The 20,218-nt window shown below is 40.8% G+C and overlaps 1 protein-coding gene across 6 annotated transcripts in view; it reads left to right on the forward strand.

Moving 5' to 3' along the window:
- Window positions 1-20,218, forward strand: part of ARL15 (ADP ribosylation factor like GTPase 15) — a 407,407-nt gene that overhangs the window by 69,195 nt on the left and 317,994 nt on the right. Inside the window, exon 1 of one of the 6 annotated variants that reach the window (XM_058564096.1) lies at window positions 6,831-6,951. The exons of the other annotated variants lie outside the window; for them this stretch is intronic. Within the exon in view, the coding sequence (XP_058420079.1) occupies window positions 6,949-6,951 (3 nt within the window). The 5' untranslated portion in view covers window positions 6,831-6,948. Of the gene's footprint in view, window positions 1-6,830; window positions 6,952-20,218 lie in introns of those variants that run through there. 6 annotated transcript variants of the gene reach the window in all.

Below are 20,218 nucleotides of genomic sequence, written 5' to 3' on the forward strand. Positions count from 1 at the left end.
AAACACATAGGATTTTTAAGCCAGTCTCCTGCTCTCCTTGCTTTCCTTCCTTGAAATGTCAGTTGTTTTGTAAGCTATGTAGGTTTCCTTTGTGTACCCTGCAAGTGCCTAGAATCCAACTAAGGTGATTCTGATTCACTATGACCCTGGGGCAGGCAGGATCCAGAGATTTGCCATTTTTAAACGTTGCCCGGGTTGGGAACCACTGGAGTGAATTCACAAGTCAGTACCATGTATAAGTAGTATTTTGAGAGGATTTCAAATCATGACAAGGAACCCCATTGTTAAGGCCAGTCTTTGACTTGTTCAGTCAGTCCACAAACATTTTCTGAGTGTCTGCACTGTGCCTGGCACTGTGCTAGGCATTGAGGATTTGACTGTGAACTAGAAAGTTCCTAGTCTAGTTGGCAGGGAGAGGTGGGGTGGTGTTGGCCAACTCCTGAACAAACACAATATACAATATGTTAGGTGTTGTAGAAAGGATATAAAAGATGGTTGTTTGAGCGTGGATGAGGGATACCTAATGTATCCCAGAGTGGGGCTTTTCTTTTCTTTTTTTAGAGTAGGGCTTTTTGGTGCTATTTAATTTTGCGACAGAGTCCCCCAATCTACACACATGTACGGTTATACATATGCTTATGGAAAATATTTATTTTTGGATTTAAAGTAAATTAAAGATTTGAGAATTTAATGACATCTTTTGGATAATTGAGATATTTGAAAATGTTGCAAAGCAGTAAAAATCATAGGTGCTATATCAGTTAGAATTAGGTGCTACTGTCTAGTGTACAGCTGCTTAAACAAATTAGATTATTTCTGTAAGCAAATTTGGAGGTAAATAGTCTGGGGCTAATATGGTGGCCCCTGATCTTCCAGGATCCAGCCTCCTTCTATCTTGTGGCTTTATCTGCCAAAACATGGCTTAAACCTCATTGTCCAAAATGTTTGCTTAAACTCAAATCGTCATGTCTACATTTCAGACAGTGGTAAGAGGGGCAGAGAATAATATGCCCCCTGTCCTTAAAGGAAACATCCTAGAATTTCACCCCACTTTTGCTTACTTCCCATATATCAGTACTTTGTCACAGTGTCACACTTAACTACAAGTAAGACTGGAAAATACAGCCTTTTTCCCACAGGGCCATGTACCCAATTCTCTTACTAAGGAAGGAGAGGAGAATATATATTGCGGAACCCCTGGCAGTCTCTGCTGCAGGGGCACAAATTTCCTCTGCCCCAGAGAAACCAAGGACTTGGAGAGCATTTTTTTTTTTCAGATGATTCTTCACCCACGTAAGTCTTAAGTATATCACCTCAGCTGCACTAACATTTGGCTAGAAAAGAGAGTTTTTCAACTGATACATACCAATATTTTACTGTAGGAGGGATATTTGAACTGTGCTTTGCACATGCGATTTTTTAGTCGTAAAGATTAATGTCTTAGATAATAGGGTTAGTTGCTTCTAGATTATAGTATATGAAAGAAAGTCTCAGAAAAAATGGCATTAATAAAAGCCTTTTCCCTTGCCACTGCCCCCAGGATAATTCAGTTTCTTACCTATACAGTTGTAGAGCTAGGCTAGTGATGTTCATGTTACAAATGACCTAAATGTCATTTACCCCAGGAGGATACTATAGGATGGAGCTAACCACCTCTGATCTTAGAATGGGAAGACCTGGAATTGAGTCTTGATTCTGCCGCTTACTAACTTCATAATCTTAGAAGAATCGTTGATGGCCTAGTTCCCCATGTATAAAAGTAGCACCATAGTATTTTGCCTCAGGATTATTACTATGGATTAGATTAGATAGCTATAATACTTGCATTTTTAAATTAGTTTTATCTCTATCATTTGTCAGTTGTAAACATCAGGCCCAAAACCTTTGAAAGTTATGTTACCACACAAAATTGGGGTTCTCTTGCCTGATGTGCATTTAAAAAAGCTAAATATCATGGTGTCAGCTTTTGGGAAAAGAAATGTAGCTTTAGCCAAGAACATACAATGGGGAAAAGAAAGTGTCTTCAACAAATGGTGTTGGGAAAATTGGATAACCACATGCAAAAAAATGAAAGTAGACCCTTACCTTACACCATACACAAAAATTAACTCCAAATGGATTAAAGACTTGAATGTAAGACCTGAAACTGTGAAACTTCTAGAAGAAAACATAGGCAGTACGCTCTTCGACATCGGTCTTAGCAACATCTTTTCAAACACCGTGTCTGACTGGGCAAGAGAAACAATAGAAAAAATAAACAAATAGGACTACATCAAACTAAAAAGCTTCTGCTCAGCAAAGGAAACCATCAATAAAACGAAAAGACAACCTAACAATTGGGAGAAGATATTTGCAAACCATACATCTGATAAGGGCTTAATCTCCAAAATATATAAAGAACTCACGCATCTCAACAACAAAAAAAACTACCAACCCAATTGAAAAATGGACAAAAGACCTGAACAGACATTTCTCCAAAGAAGAGATACAGACGGCCAACAGACACATGAAAAGATGTTCAAAATCACTAACTATCAGGGAAATGCAAATCAAAACTACAACGAGATATCACCTCACGCCCGTCAGAATGGCTATAATTAACAAGACAGGAAACAACATGTGTTGGAGAGGATGTGGAGAGAAGGGAACTCTCATACACTGCTGGTGGGAGTGCAAACTGGTGCAGCCACTATGGAAAACAGCATGGAGATTCCTCAAAAAATCAAGGATAGAACTACCATACGATCCAGCTATTCCACTGCTGGGTATTTATCCAAAGAACTTGAAAACACCAATGAGTAAAGATACATGCACCCCTGTGTTCATTGCAGCATTATTCACAATAGCCAAGACTTGGAAGCAGCCTAAGTGCCCATCAAGGGACGAATGGATAAAGAAGCTGTGGTATATATACACAATGGAATACTGCTCAGCCATGAGAAACGATGAAATCCAGGCATTTATGACAACATGGATGGACATTGAGGGTATAATGCAAAGTGAAATAAGTCAGAGGGAGAAGGTCAAATACCGTATGATTTCCTTCATTAAGTAGTAGATAATAACAACAATAAACAAACACATAGGGACAGAGGTTGGATTGGTGGTTACCAGAGGGGAAGGGGGGAGGGAGGAGGGTGAAAGGGATAATTCGGTACATGTGTGTGGTGATGGGTTGTAATTAGTATTTGGGTGGTGAACATGACGTAATCTATGCAGAAATAGAAGTATAATGATGTACACCTGAAATTTTTACAATGTCATAAACCAATGTTACTGCAATAAACAAAAAATTAAAAAAAAAAAAAAAGAAATGTAGCTTTATTTTAGGAGATGGATCTGCAGGGAGACGGGGCATGTGGCCTCAGATCTGTCTGCCCGATCCAAGGTTTGGGGCATAATTTATGGGCTGAAGGGCAGGGCAGTCTGAAGTGTGGAGCAGATGATTGGAGGTAGTGAGAAGTGAGGTAATTGATGATCTGCACAAGCATAGTCAAGCTTCATGCCTCTTCATAGGACGGCGTTCACAAAATGGCGGTGTTACCATGATCTGAGGGTAGCGTTTTTACTTCCTTGATGTCAAAAAGGTCACTTATGGAGCGTTTGTGCAGGCCCAGTTGGGGGATTGGTGGTCTCAACTGGCCTGAACTGGGCAAAGGGTCTCAGTTTCTGAAAGAGAACTCTTCTTTTTTTGGCAGGGCAAGATTTGCCCTGAGCTAACATCTGTTGCCAATATTCCTCTTTTTTTTTTTTTTTTTTCCTCCCCAAAGCCCCAGTGCATGGTTGTTTATCCTAATTGTAAGTCGTTCTAGTTCTTCTTTGTGAGCCACTGCCACAGTATGGCTACTGACAGACGGGTGGTGTGGTTCTGCGACCGGGAAACGAATCCAGGCCACCAAAACGGTAAGAGCGCCGAATTTTAACCACTAGACCACCAGGGCTGGCTCCTAAAAGACAACTCTTAATTACTCTGTTGATAGGATGGGGTCAGTTGAACTGGTCCTGGAGGGCCCATAGTTACAGTTATAGTCGGTCTATACTGGGTCAAACGTTCATATCTCTAACAATACCTTTTTGGTTCATGAAGTGTGTTGATTGCATTATTCTTTGTTACAGCAACCTGATGTGTTTCCTTTGAGAGTGATCTGGAAAACGCTTTTCATTTCACCTTTACTCAAGCTTTTTCTTGTTCTTTGACATGACGATTGGTCTATGAAGTTGGCTTAATGTCAAGGTCAAATTCTGAGTCAGAACTGCTGAAGAATATGAACTTAAGATGACTTTAGAGATAACCACTTATTCTAGTGCCCTGTGTTCCTGAAAAGTATACTTTGCTGGAGTAATATGGGAAGAATGGGGCATGCTTTGGGCCTGAAGTTCACAGCCTCTGTATTGTACTGCAGGCTGGTTTCAGAAGTCAGGAAGGGGACACACACTGTTAGCTTCCTCAGTGTTCCAGCAGTTCCTGGGTTCTTTGCTGTTATTGTTTTTTGCTTATTTTTTTACTAATGTTTTTTGTTTTAGGGCTAGGTATTGGGATAAAAAGTATTCCGAAATTTGGAGCTGGTGGTGCTGGGCACTGGGAAAGTGGTCACACTCAGTGTCCAGGGCACAAAGGGTCACCTATCTTGAATCTGGGCTCACCCTTGGCCATGAAAGATTGAGTGACCAGGTTGCTCCCTCCTCTTGCATTCCCATTTTGGTTTTCAACTTTGTTAAACTGAGTGTGGTAACCCTAATGACAGGAAGAATGTTGGGAGTTAGTAATGTGGAAAGAATGGCCAGATGCTTTCCTTTCATCCTTTGAAAGCTCTTCCACACCTCTAAGAATATAAAGATAGTATTATTATTTAATGTCCTCTGGTGCTCTTGTGGTTTTGTTTTTTTACATTTAAAATTTGATTCCAATTGGAATTTATTTTCGAGTAAGCTGTGAGGCAGGGATGCAACTGTGCTTTTCCTCCCATATGGTTAGTCGGTTGCCTAGTCCCATTTTCTGAATAATCTATTTTTGGTTAAAAATGTATTTTTGAAGACTTGGCACATTCAAGACAAATTCTACAAAGGATCACCTCCATTTCTCTCTCTTTTTTTTTGTGAGGAAGATCAGCCCTGAGCTAACATCCGATGCCAATCCTCCTCTTTTTGCTGAGGAAGATTGGCCCTGGGCTAACATCCGTGCCCATCTTCCTCTACTTTATATGAGACGCCGCCACAGCATGGCTTGACAAGCGGTGCATCAATCCACACCCGGGATCCGAACCTGCGAACCCTGGGCCGCTGAAGCGGAGCGCGAGCACTTAACCGCTACGCCACCTGGCCAGCCCTCACCTCTATTTCTCTTAATCAGCTGAAGAGGTACTCTCAAGTGACAACAGTCTTAAAAACGTAGTTTACATTAGATGTGCTGAGTTTCAAATTGTGGTATTCATGATGAGTTTTTATTTTTGAGAGTTGTATTATTTAAAATTTTGTGGATATAAAGAGACTTTATTAATATTCCGATCATACTATTCCAAATTGACATAATACTAATGTACATAAAATGCTCCTGCTTCATAATCAATTTGCATATCTACTTAAATGTGTTTTCTCCCCTTGTTTTTCTGTTTATGTTAGTCTGTCTAATCATGTGCCATCAGCACACTGTCTTAATCCTGACAATTGTGTAATGTTTTAATACTGTATGATATTTGTCTGCCGATAGAGAAAGCACGTAACAAGAGTGGAAAAGGAGGCAAACAAATGAGTTCCCTTATGAGCAAGTGACACGGAAGTTGGACACGTTACTTCCACTTACATTCCACTGATGTCACGTGGCCACATTTGGCTGCGAGGGAGGCTGGAAACCGCATTCTCTAGTTCAGTGGCCAGGTGTCCAGGTAATTTTATTAGTAAGAAAGATTCTAGGGATCACCATGCTCTGGTGGGGCACTTTTCAGTTCAAGGAATTCCTGAAAGTTTGGTGAAGTCAGGTGTAACTTGCCTGTTGCTGCTCTCACCAAATGCTAGCTGCTCCTTGTAATGATAAAGGATCTCACTTCTCCAGAATAGAGGTGTTTCCTGTGCATATCAGAAGAGTCTATTGCAGAAGTCTTCAGAGAAAACTAGTTAGCAATGGCCCTGCTTTTTTGACGTCAGTCTTAGTATTTCCACTGACTGCTATTGCTCTGTGGTTAGGATAGGGCTTCAAGTGGAGGAGACTTCCACAGTTTGGGGGCCTTTATGTCGGGGGGGGTGACAAAATTCCCTGTATTTACTTCTCACAGGTACCACTTTTGGGAAAGGTAATTTGTGTCCACCACCGGGGTCTTTTTGTTGGTCCCCCACCCTTAGTTTTTGTTCTGATGAATTATGTGTTTCCTCACGTACATCCCCTGGCCCTTTTTACTATTTTGGGGGATCCTTTTGGTCATTTTTATATAGAGCACATTTGTAAGCCTGTTCTTACTTTGCCATCTTACTTGTAGGCCTTTATTCTTATTTTAGTAGAATTACATATGATTTATTTCCATGTTTTTATTTTTTTCCCGCTTTATTAAGATATAATTGACATCAAAAACTGTGTAAGTTTAAGGTATACAACATAATGATTTGATACAAGTGTATATTGCACAATGATTGCCACAATAAGGTTAGATAACACATCCATCACCTTACATAATCACATTTTTTTGTGGTAAGAATATTTAAGATGTACTCTCTTAGCAACTTTCAAAAATATGCTACAATATTGTTACCATGTTTTTGAAAAGGCATGCAAGCATGGTAAAACTTCTAAAGAGACGTTGTTTGATCTCAGATTGAGAGGTTGAGAGGTAATTTCAAAAGTAATAAGAATGTGTCTTATGGTAACTGTTGAAAAATGTGTACCAAAAGGTTCTTTTCCTTTATCTCAGGGCTTGACACATGGGGACACCAATGGTTGTATCTTAGTGAACCAGGCCAATGGTAAGGAAGCCTTAGCCTTATAAACTGGCAATTTCCTATATAACTTGAGTTTCCTGCATAACACAATTAGTGCAGGATTGAAAATTGAATTATGGTTAATATATTGACAACTCTTATCCTTACTGGTTTTTTAATGGAGATATAATTGACATATAACATATTAGTTGGAGGTGTACAACATAATGATTCGATATTTGTATATACTTCTCTGTTTTTTAAGCTTGATCTCCCTGTGCTCCAAGAAACACAACATTTAAATGTGTTTGAGGCAGTTTTAGTTGGCTAATAGGAGTCTGTATTTCTGTGAGCATAAGCAGAGGATTTTATTAAAATAAAACAAATGTCTAAACGTAAATAATAATTTGTGTAGGTTTAAAAAATAGGATAAGAGGTTAGAGGGTTTTAATTACTTGAAGAAAAGCAGGAATTTTGTTTAGATGGATATATCCAGTGGACAGTATATGAGTAGAGAGAGGAACACCGGCACGCTATAAAGGATCAGTAGAATTTCATATAAGTATTGACAATAGACATTGATTCCTGGCCAGTGTGCTCCATCTAAGTTGTTGACTTGGAGATATTGTGTGTTCAGATAAGAACAATGGCCAGAGCAAACATATCATTTCTGTCTTTTTGCACCTGATGCTCAAATTATAATTGGAAGAGTGTGTTCCTTAGTGGCTGTAGTTTGGTAATACTACTGATTCTCTTAGTTTTCAACCAACCCTACCACTGCCAGTTGAGGTTAATGACGCCACTTAATTATTCACTTATGGACTGTACTCACCAGGCTACTGTGGCTGAGGCTAGCTCTATAATAACTCAAAGCTAAAAAAATGATGCGGTGACTGTGATGGTATCTTAGCACTTCATAGGTTGTAGAATTTGAGAGTGAAAAAGAACATCATGATCATCTGGTCAGATGATATCAATTGGAAAGAAGTTACTGTCTCTGCCAGAGTTTTGAAAGATGGCAGAGATGATTGTTTATACCACCACATTTTGTGTCATCAATGAAGGAATCAGACATTATGTGTTTTATTGATAAATGCATTAAATACTCTTCCAAATACTAGTCTCATGATTTAAAAACCAAACAGCTAGATCAAGTTTCTTATTATTACTTAAACCTTCTAATACACTAGTTGATGAAATAACTGTTTTCCACTATATGAGATGCTTTGAATCAATTATTATCCCTGTAACTTACTAAAAATTTCCTATTTGATTATTTTGAATTAAAAATGCTCATAACATTTAAACAGGATAGAGTATAGTAAAAAGCTCTCCCATTACTTTCTCCATTAATGCATGTTCCTTCTCAGATAACAGATGTTAATAGTTTACTACGTATTAACATATATCTGTGTTCATAAACATAGGTATACATGTATACATTTTAAGAACATAAGTTAGATCATACCGCCTATTATTCTGTAACTTCAATTTTTAAACTTACCCAGATATTTCAGACATCTTGCCATGTCATTACATTATTTTTAACTGATAAGTATAAAGTTGTGCATATTTTCACTCCTATTTTCTTATGTCACCCCAGAGAAGGATGCAAAGAATTAAATTCTTTTAACATTAACATACCAAGTTAAACAAAGATATACCCCTGGTATCCATTCTCATCCTTCAAAGGGCTGTTTTCCGATTTTCAGCAGGTCATTAGAAAGCGAAGGTTGTGAGTTGAGGGCAATTTTAATATCTGGAGATTGAACTAATAATAATCATCCCAGCTTGATCCATAAGTGTTAATGGTTCTAAATATTTAAAGTTATAATTACTTCATAAATAATAATTTAAACGGATTATTTTGAATAGCTGATGTGTAATCAACTCATAGTAATTTAAGAAAGAAGCTTATTTTTCACTGTGTATGGAAATGTGACTTCAGGTTCACATTTGCATTTAGTTATTGACTAAGTCCAAACCAGATTTGGTTTCACATTTTCATAGTTCTTTTTAAAACATGCCATCAAAAAATTAAAGTTAATACTTTTTCTATGCTTATATATTACTATTTTATTATCTGAATTTTCTGGGAAGAGGCCAGAACTGTTCTGGCAGTCCAAATGAATTTCTTCTGTGTTCTATGACCTTACATGTCCACTAGATGGTGCATTTTACTCTCTTTTGACATAAGATAAGTTTGTCTACCGTAATTTTGTTTTTGGTTTCATGGAGCCAGCTGTGTTAACTATCCGAAAGTGAATTCCCTAAAATTCTTAAACATGGACACTAGTGGACTGTCATATAAATACATATCTCATTAATATAAAATAACCACACGACTATTAAAATAATTGCCTTGACAGTGAATGCTATAGTAGGGCACCAGGAGGGAGCACTGTGGGGTAGGGATGGTTAGGAAAGCTTCATGGACAAGATAGGACCTGATGTGGCATTGAAAGACCAGCCAAGGTCAAATAGGGTAGTATACTGGTTCTCAGACTTTTTGGTCTCAGGACCTCTTTACACTACTAAAAATTATTAAGGCCCCCAAAGAGCTTTTGCTTATGTGGGTTATAGCTATCAATATTTAATAGACTAGCCAGCCCCGATGGTCTAATCCTTAAGATTCAGTGCGCTCACCGCCACCCGGGTTTGTTTCCCGGTCAGAGAACCACACCACCTGTCCGTCGATTGTCATACTATGGTAACTAAATGTTGCTGTGATGCTGAAAGCTATGCCACTGGTATTTCAAATACCAGCAGGGTCACCATGGTGGACAGGTTTCAGCAGAGCTTCCAGACTAGACAGACTAGGAAGAAGGACCTGGTCACTCACTTCTGAAAAAATTGGCTGTGAAAACCCTATGAATAGCAGTGGAGCATTGTCTAAAACAGCACCAGAAGGTGAGAGGATGTCTCAAAAGGACCGGGCAGGGTTCCACTCTGCTGTACACAGGGTCACTAGGAGTTGGAATTGACGGCACTAACAACAACAAATTTAGTGGATTAGCAAATAAAACACTTTGAAAATATTTATTTAGTTTATTAAAAAATAACAATAATAAACCATTGCCTATTTATATGAATAATATTTTTTCAATAAAAATAACTATTTCCCAAAAAAAATATTAGTGAGAAGAGTGATATTATTTTACATTTTTGCAGTTGTCTTTGATGTTTAGCTTAATAGAGACAGCTAGATTCTCCTGTCTGTTTCTGCATTTAATCTATTGCAATATGTTGCTTTGGTTGAAGTATGTAAAGAAAATTCAGCCTCATGCAGATATGCAATTGAAAAAGGGAAGAGTATTTTGATAGCCTTTTCTAATAATTGTGAGTATTCTTCTGTGATTTTACATCCAAACTCTCAAGTGGTAGTTTCTTAAAGGTTATTTGCAATGTGGAACCCAAAACCATATCAGTGAATTTATTTTAGTCTGTTTCGTTAAAAATCTGTTGGTCTGTCTTGGACTTTGAAAGGATCTTTTATCCATGCGTGATTTTTTAATATGATGTATTGGTCTTGGAAAATATTGGTTCATTGAGTTATGTTTATGTGAATCTTCCAGATGTTGACATACTATAAGAAAAATCGTATTTGTCACTATTAACTCATCCAAAAAGGCTGTCAGTATCGGGAATTTATGAAGTTCATGGTGGTAGATACAGTTTTTCCAAAAATTTAATTTTCACTTGAACACTTAAACTTTATCACTGGCAACAAATACTAAGTTGTTTTCCTTGAATCGACAGGCTTACTTCATTTATTTTTGAGGAAATGTTTGTGAAATACCCAAGTATGAATAATTGTAGTTTGTCTGTTAGTCATTATTCAAGTAAAAATGGTATTCCTTGAAAAAAGTAGCTAGTTCAGCTGATAAGTACTTTTCCTTGAGACAGTCTTCATACTTTGGTATGTAGCAAAAATGCTCTATGTGTATATCACATTTCATCACAGAGTAATAAAAAGAAAAGTAATAATAAAAATAATATGTAATAAAAATATGAAATAATACATTAATCATAAAATAGTGATATTTAATAATAATAAAAATAAATACATATACATATAATAAATACATATAATATACATACATATAAATACATATAATAATAAAACAATAGGAAGAAATCATGCATGGGGAACAGATCCTTTCCAAGTCCAAGACAGACCAATGAATTTAATAAAATCGGTAACGTTGACTACTTCGTCAAGGCCATTCTTAAGTGAAACTGACATTGTTTTTACCAGTGCATGGCAGTGAAAAATAAATGGCTACGTGTAGAGTTTGGTGCCTTTGCCATGATTTGTGCTAAGGGTCCAGCAGTTTTATTCACTCGTTTTGTGTCATCAGTGCAAATATTAACACGGCGCAAGAGGGTCATAACGTGTTAATATGATTATGAAAATAGTTTTGACTTTGCAGATTCTCTGAAGGGGCCTTGGGGACCCTCAGGAGTCCATGGACCACACATGGAAAATGTGCTGGTAAAAGAGTAAGACCGGGTGTTTCAGAAGCCAGCCATGGAAAACAAGGACAACATATGAGGAAAGGGGAGAGCAGGAAGCGTGAGCTGAAGGGGAACTGAGAGTAGACTGCAGGTGTTGGTTCTTGCGGGAGTAGAGGGAAATCAGAGTAGAAGAGAGTGTGTCTTTCCCTTATTTCTGCCCATTGGTTCTTCAATTTTTACCCCCAAAGGTAGTGTAGGGCCTTGCTTTCTTCTATGCAGGCCTTAAAATATGAACATTAGGGTCTTGAGGCCCAGTGGAGGGTGGCTTCTGATGCCAAGCTAAGGATTGGACTTGTTTCTGTAGACAGTAAGGAGCCCTTGCTTACTCTGGTGTCTCCCTTCCTTCCTGAGAGTGGCACTTGGCAATACTATTTATTGAAAGTGTACTGTGTGGTGTATGTTAGGGATACAGCAGTGAACAACACAGCCCCAGTACCTGCCTTCTTGGAGCCAAGCGTCTAGTAAGGGATATGGGCAAATGTCATCAGTGTTCTGGGGGCACCCAGTGGGGGCTTGTAATCCCAGAGGGTGAATGGGGTTGCAGGCAAGGGTAGACTTTCTGGAGGAACTAAGGTTGTGTAGGCTGAGGCTTCAAGAATGAGAAGGAGTTAGTCAAGCCAAAGGTGTAGGGGGCTGTAAGGAGCAGGAGGAAGAAGTGGAGAGGGTTCCAGAGAGGGAGTAAATTGTCTAGTCATGGCTGTAAGAGACAGCACAGTGAGTAGTCTCTGTGGCTGGAGTGTAGATTGGTAGGGGGCTGAGTCTTCACTTGAGATTGGAGGGGGCATGTTATGGAATGAATTGTGTCTCCCTCAAATTCGTATGTTAAAGCCCTAACTTCCAATGTGACTGTATTTGAAGATAGGCCTATGAGGAAGTAATTAGAGTTAAATGAGATCATAAGGATGGGGCCCTGATTTGAGAAGATTAGTGCCCTTATAAGAAGAGACACCAGAGAGTCCTCTCCTTTCTCCCCTCCCATCCCCTTTCCCTCCCCCTCTCGCCCACACATGCATCCGGGAGAGGCCATGTGAGGACAAAGTGGCCACCTGAAAGCCAGGAAGAGAGTCCTCACCAGAAACCAAACCTGCCCAAACATTGATTTTCTACTTCAGCCTACAGAACTTGAGAAATGAATGTCTGTGGTTGAAGCTGCCCAGTCTAGGGTATTTAGTAATGGAAATCGAGCTGTCTCAGACAAGGAGGCACTGGCCAGAGAACAGGATGGGCTCTGTCAGCCTTATTCAGGAGCTTGGTTTTTATTCTGAGAGTTTGGGGGAGACATGGAAATGTTGCAGAAAGCAGAAGGAAAGATCATTCAGGATGTAGGATGGGGAATGGGCTGGGGTGTGCAAATAAGTATTCTAAGAGAGACAGAGAGATGGATGTTAGTAGGCTGGACAAAGGTAGCAGTGGTGGGCAGTGGGATTGAGAGAAACTGTTGGTTTCAAAAAATAGTTTAACAGTCATGTAGAAGAATTTGGTGACTGGCTGAGTGGATGAAGGAGGGTGAGCAGTCGAGGACTTCAGGTTTCTAGCATGGGCGACAGGTGGATGGTGGGTGACATTTGTTCACTGAACTGGAGAACCCAGGGCAGTAGCAAGTTCAGAAGAGACAAGGATGCCTTTAGTTTGCATATGTTGAGATTAATGTGTCTGCGGGGTATCCGGGTTGAAGTGTTCCCGAAGCAGTTGGCTTACACAGTTCTGGAGATCAGAAGGCGGGAGAAGGGGAGAGGAGGAGGGGAGGGGGAGAGAGGACGGGGAGGCAAGGAGGGAGAGGGAGAGAAATGGGCTGCAGATCTAGATAAGAAGGCAATGGCCAAACCACTCAAACCCTCTGAAGGCTCCTTTCATCTCTTAAATAGTATTTTCCTTGCCTACATCACCAAGCTGTTGTATCACTCAAAACTAAGATGAGAAACTGTAGTGAAAGTACATTATAACTGTAAAGGGCTGTACAGGTTTGAGTAATTTTTACACTGGGATCAAAGGGAAAATACTGAACGTGTGAAAACAAGAGGCACTAAGGAGTGAGGGCCTGGACTAGAGTGGGACAGAGGGAGGGGACAAGGTCACAGGGAGGACTTGGTGACACCACACAGGGAAGAGACGGGTCCAGATGACACCTTGTCCAAGTCCAGCTGGGGAAGTGATCACTTCCTTGAGAGAAATAGGAAAATCAAGAGAAGGAGCTGGTTTGTTGGTAAGGTAACTTTTTAAGAAAAACTCAGTCACGTTGCATTTGAGGAGATGACGTTGAGACATCCGAGTGCGTGTGTCCATTAGATGGTTGGGAAATGCCATTCCAGGCACCCACTCCTTGCTTCTTGGTGCCCTTTCAGTTCACCTTTCCTTTTATCTTCTGTGAGGTTTAAACACAGCACAGCTTCGGAAATATGTATTGGCCAGCGCAGTGTTAATTTTAGAAAGTGGAATTTGAATGCCTTAAGGAGGGTTGGGCACACTGCTATTCACCGCAGGCCTCACTGTTCCCTATTCCCCTTTACTCTCTATTATTGTTTTTTCAAAGACTTTTTTGGCCTGCCCTGAAGGTATTTGAGTTTATGAACCCAGGTTTACAGTTGCACTGGACAACTGGGCCTAAGAGGGGAGATGATGAGGTGGGAGGGAGGGTGAGGGTCAGAATCAGAGCCAGTTAAGGCTGCCTCACAGAGGGCGGCCCTGTAGTGTGGAAGAATGATTGCTGGGGTCAGATGAGAATGGATTTAAGTTCTACCCCTGAGAGCTGTAGGATTTGGGACAATTTGCCTAACCTGTGTGGAACCCAGGTCCTCACCAGTAAAGTGAGCCTCCTTCAGGGTTGCTGTGGAAGCAAAACAGCATTAGACAATGCATAGCACAGTGCATGGTAGGTATGCGTTCAGCAAATGATGACATATTTCTTTGATTAGTTTTGATGGAATGTGAGCTTGAGGTTTTGAAATAATCCAATAGTTCATGCAGGATTGTCAGGAGTTAGGAAGGCTCTTTTGTTTTTATGTTTTGTTTGTGTGTTTAATGCAAACTGTTTATATTTATTTGGCTCTCCCATGTGAGATTCCATTTAGAAGACGTGTGGCATATAAAGCCTTGGCTTTTATAAATCTTGACCAAATATCACTGGGATATTTTGAAGGGGCAAAGCTAGCACAAGGTCCTAGAATTCTTGTCAGTGTAAATGATTTGTGAGCACCATCCAGCCCACTTGAGTCTTTTGTTAAGGGATTCGATCCATTTGTCTGGCCTTAGAAGTTCTACACTTCCAGCCTAACGCCACTCTACCTCCAGGAGTTCTTTTCCAAGGCTATTCTACCCAAGAGGAGGGGCCTGGATGCCTATTTTGCTCTTCATGTGTGTGTGGGAGGTGGGGATCAGAGAGTAAAACAGACCAATTTTGGTTAATCCAAGATACCCTAAGCAGTGTCTGTTTTCCAAATAATTATTTCCCAAGGGTAAGTCAATGAAAAAGACCGCTAGGTGCTCTTTCCAGCTGCTAGTTTTGTGAGGGAGTTGGGGAAAGTGGGGGTAGGGATATGGAAGGCTGAAGGAGGGTGGATTAGAGAAGTCTTCCCACAAAGGAAAAAGAAATCTCTTCCCAACAGCCATGTAGGCATGGTGGGGCCTTTCTTGCCAGTTCTCTTGTAAGTTGAGTCTGTCTGACTTTCCCTGAAGCCTACTCCTTGTATTAGACCTTTGTTGATGTGGCCCTGGACCCCACTCAGGGAAAGCCAGTCTCAGTTTCCAAGGTCACCTTGTCTTGAGGCAACTTTCACCTCCACCACCAGAAGTTACCTACCCCTTACTCTTTCTTTGTAACAGTAGTTTCTGCAGTGTAATATGTTTAATCATTCCCTGAGAAGATTTAGAAAATGCAGAATATAGGGCCCTCCTCCAGAGATTGTGATTTAGTAGGTCTAGGATAGAGTCTGATTCTGATCCAGGTGGTCCCTGGACACATCCTTAGAAACGTTGCCCCAGATCAGTGGTTCTGAATCCCGGCTGCACATGGAAATCACCTGGGACCTTTAAAAAAGTACCAATGCCTGGGCCCTATCCTTAAGATTGTAATTTAATTATTTAGGATAACAATAGGTGCACATAGACACCTAGCCACAATAGTTCATAGTTCAGCATGAGGGACCCAGGTCAGTAGATCTCAAGCTAAGATCTTGGTGCCTTGTCTCTGAAACTGTCTCTTAGTAATATATTTTTTTAATTTTTCATTATATTTAATTCCACTTTACATCAGATCTTCATATTTCTCCAATAGAGGGAATTTTGCTTCGTGAGCTTTCTTCCATCATCTCTTAATTCACTGTCTCAGGTTCTGTTGTACACTCCCAGAGGATCTCCTGCAGTGTGTCCTCTACCCTGCCACCCACCAGGGGGCAGGCACATTCAGTCAAATGCTGTGGATATTACTGTCTCTGGGTGCATGTTGTAGCTGGTAGGGAAAAAATATATATTAGAAAAGAAAGACAAAACTCGAGAGCCTATTATGACTTGAGATCCTTAGCTGACAGCAGGTTTGTGCTGTTGCCCCAGGACTGTATTCTAGGAAGGCCATAGTTGGGTGGTTGTGTCTATAGGAGGCATCACCATGGTTGAAGTCTTGCCCATAGCCCAGGGGGTGTTTAATGAATTGAGACGACTCGGTAGAGCAATGAGGCGTAAGAAAATCTGCGTGTGACCATGGACAACCAAGGTGACAAGGGGGCTTTTGTGTTCCAAGAGTGTCACAGATGCCCCCTCTTCCATTTCTGAAAACAGAAGTGGGAATAACCCCTCACAAACAGCTTGAAATGCTTCTCCCAACAGTAAGCAAGTTATTTTTAGGGATGGTGTGTCTGGTGCTTTTAAAGTAATACTGTGACATCCCCTTTCTAAAACATACAGCTTGTTGAAAGGAGACTGAGGAATAAGAAAAACAGACTTCTTAATGGAAGAGTTCTTAGAATCATTAAAATGGGGTTTGTGATATTAGTGAAGTTTTCTTCCTGATTCCAGACTTTCATTAAAGGGAATATTTTTCTTGTCACTAAGATGAAGGTTGCATTGGTCATTACATGGCTGGAGGAAAAGGATGAACAAATAAGCGACTTATTTGTGGAAGAGGTTAGAACTCTTTTGGATAGCTGTAAGTTTTTATTGTAAAAGCCGATAAAATTTCAAGAAACGGCAATGGGGGAGGTGAGAATGACACTTCATATCCTTTAGTCGTTGCCTTTCCCGTATGTTGTTGTCTTTGGGTAGAGTCCCTGTGGTGTCGGGGGACACTGAACGTGAGGAGCTTGCCCTGGGTATCAGCGAGGCATCTGTGGTGTCAGCTACTAAGCGATTAAGTTACCGGGCTCTTACCTCTCAGCCCCAGACCTACCCTTCTAAATGGGGCTGCACTTGTCCCTTGCCAGGTGCTCCCTGGTATCTTCTGCCACCGTGTCTCGATAGAGGGAGACTACAAGGCTGGAGGAGGGAGGAGGGGCTTGTTCTTCCTTCCTCTTCATTTACTGTTCCACTCAGAGTCACCTCAGCAATGGCCCTTTGCCGTAGCAGCTTTTTTTTTATTTATTTTATTTTATTTTATTTTATTTTTTTAAGGGGTTTCACGTGAATATGTTTATTTTATTTTATTTTTTTTTAATTTTTTGTTTATTGCAGTAACATTGGTTTATAACATTGTAAAAATTTCAGGTGTACATCATTGTACTTCTATTTCTGCATAGATTACATCATGTTCACCACCAAAATACTAATTACAACCCATCACCACACACGTGTACCGAATTATCCCTTTCGCCCTCCCCCCTCCCCCCTTCCCCTCTGGTAACCACCAATCCAATCTCTGTCCCTATGTGTTTGTTTATTGTTGTTATTATCTACTACTTAATGAAGGAAATCATACGGTATTTGACCTTCTCCCTCTTACTTATTTCACTTTGCATTATACCCTCAATGTCCATCCATGTTGTCATGAGAAGGGAACTCTCATACACTGCTGGTGGGAGTGCAAACTGGTGCAGCCACTGTGGAAAACAGTATGGAGATTCCTCAAAAAATCAAGGATAGAACTGCCGTAGCAGCTTTTTTACACACTCCCGGAACAGCCTCATCATGCGCCCTCGGAGGGGCCAGCGCCAGCCTTCCTCAGGCCTGCGTCAGCTCCGCGGGTTCCTCCTCCAGCCCGAGCAGCCTTGCTCAGAGTGCTCCCCAGCTACCTGCAGCCCTGGCATCTGTGGCCCAAATGTCCTTTTTGCTTTTTCAGCTCTCCAACTCCTACTTAACTCATTCTTTTTTTTTTTTTTTTAATTTTTTTAAAGATTTTATTTATTTTTTTCTCCCCAAAGCCCCAGTAGCTAGTTGTATGTCATAGCTGCACATCCTTTTAGTTGCTGTATGTGGGACTCGGCCTCAGGATGGACGGAGAAGTGGTGCCTCAGTGTGCGCCCGGGATCCGAACCCGGGCCACCAGCATCGGAGCGCGCGCACTTAACCACCAAGCCACGGGGCCGGCCCTTAACTCATTCTTTATATTAAATTCTCGCTGTTCAAGTGAGCGTGGTTTCTGTTTTTCTGACAGAACTTTTTCAGCGGGTTCAAGTTTTAACTGGTCCTCATTCTATATCTATTTATTTCCGTTTCAAGCTTTTCTCAAAATATCTCTGTGTAATAACTAATTGGACATTTTCTCTCTCTAGTCTCTTTCATCGATTAAAGCAAAGTTGGAATTATCCCCAGAGAGCAGAAAGCATCTATCTGTTAAAAGGACAGATTACAGTTTAATAAGAGTCTACTGGATATGAACTAGGATGCTTCATTAATTTCTAACAACTCACAATCTGAATATTGGAAAAGGAAATTTAAGTGGATTACTCTCCTCAAATTGTGTGTTTCTAAATATAGTGGGTGCATAAAGGAAAGAGGTTTTCCACATATATTGTACACGAGAACAAGCAGAGTTGAGAGAGAAATACCAGGATGTTATCAAGCAGATGAAATCCAAATGTCACAATCAACAAAAAAAAGGAAGATGGATTCTGAAGGTGGACAGAGGAAGAAATGGAAAAGTGGCATTTATTTTCTAGAAAATTAAAATGAAACCAAAAAATACTGCTAGAAAAGATTGTGTTTGATAGATGAACTGCAGTCTCTGGGGATACACTTTGTCTTGTTTCATTCGTATACCGTACATATTTACACATGTCAAGTGTATAATTCACTGGTTTTTAGTATACTCATAGAGTTGTGTAACCATCATCTGGTGAGACACTTTTGCATTTCCAGTGCCTTAATCTGGTTCTCCACCATATCTTTTTACTGTTCACAAAAAGTGATATTTGCCCAGTTAGCTGAGTAAATTAATCTGTTTGAGCTAACTCTGAATATTGAACCTCTTCTGCCCTGTGCTTTATGCAGACTTTAGTGATTTAGTTACAATTTTGAATCAACACTTCTGTAGATTAGCAATGTGTGTCTCAGGGAACCTTGCCAGATCGTGTGTTCTGTGATAGAATGTGGCCTGTCCCTGAATGGTTTGCCAGGATTCGCCAACCTTGGGCTGGCTTTCTATGGATATCTTTTTCCCCTTCCTCATATAGGGTTCAGAGATCGTGTGAGACAGAGAGTGGAAGCAGAATATGTTTGAAACCAAATGCCCTTAGAAATTTAGCTCTCTGACAGTTTTCTCTTCCTGCCAATTCCCAGGTACAGTGCCCAGGGTCCTCTGGCTGCACACACATATAGTCCCAAGTTCATCTCCCCACCTCTATCTTGTCTCTCTCTTCGTTTGAGAAGATGTTGTCATTTGTTTTTCCTAACCCATCCTCTTATCTCCTACTTCTGCTAGTCCCAGCCCTTCTCAGAAAAAGTGTTATTCTGAAGAAAATTTTACGTTCTTCCACATGCCCAGGGACCACTTACTCTTTTGTACCTACAGCTCTGAAGTGGTGCTTCTGTCATTCTAGATTTCTCTACTGTCTCTGTCATCTCACTAATTCTGAGCACACTGACAATTGTTCATGCACTCGGATGTGTAGAAATCGTCAGAAGTGACATATCCCTGAGGGATACTTGATGGTGCTTTTGTTGCCTGGTAGTAGCTTCCCCATGTGACCTTGAGAGCGACCCCAGAGCACTCAGGCCTCCCTGTCGCCTTGCTTCCTGAGCAGAGGACGGAACCTAGCACCCGAGATTTATAGGGCACGGCAGACCTCTGCCCAGCCCCTGTTTATGTGGCCATGAAAGGTAGAGGCCATCCGTGCAGAGGGGCCTGCTCTTCTGTTTGTTCCCCTGAGCTCATCCTCGTTCATCTGGGCCCTTGAAGTGACTGCAGGCAGCATGATTTAGTGGAAGGCACTGAAGTCTCGAAGACTCAATGACTTTGAGTAAGTCTTCTAGCCCCAGAAACGTCTATTTTTTCATTTACAAAAGGATGCTCATAGTAATACCGGCCTCCCAGGGTGCCTGTGAGGATTAAAGAGAGGTAAAGATATGAAGGAGCTGTGTAAGCGCAATGGAGTTTGTGTCTGTGTTGGTCAGGCTACCTTGCCTGGTGCAGGAGGACGTGCTGAAGCGCACCTTTGCTTCAGCAAGCTGCTGGGGATCCCGTTGTCCTCATCCTCTGTCTTCCCCGGTGCATGAAGGGAGAAGATGAGCTCAGACAGCTTGGCCTCAGTGCTGACAGCATCAGTGTTCTTGCCTCAGTTATCATGAGTAATTTTGCCATGTTGTTTGAGAGAAGTGGAAGTGAAGAAGTCCAGGTCCTGGGTGTCTTGCTTTGGTTGAAGGCATGTGAATG

Source organism: Diceros bicornis, chromosome 20, assembly GCF_020826845.1.
Source record: "Diceros bicornis minor isolate mBicDic1 chromosome 20, mDicBic1.mat.cur, whole genome shotgun sequence".
Classification (NCBI taxonomy): Eukaryota; Metazoa; Chordata; class Mammalia; order Perissodactyla; family Rhinocerotidae; genus Diceros; species Diceros bicornis.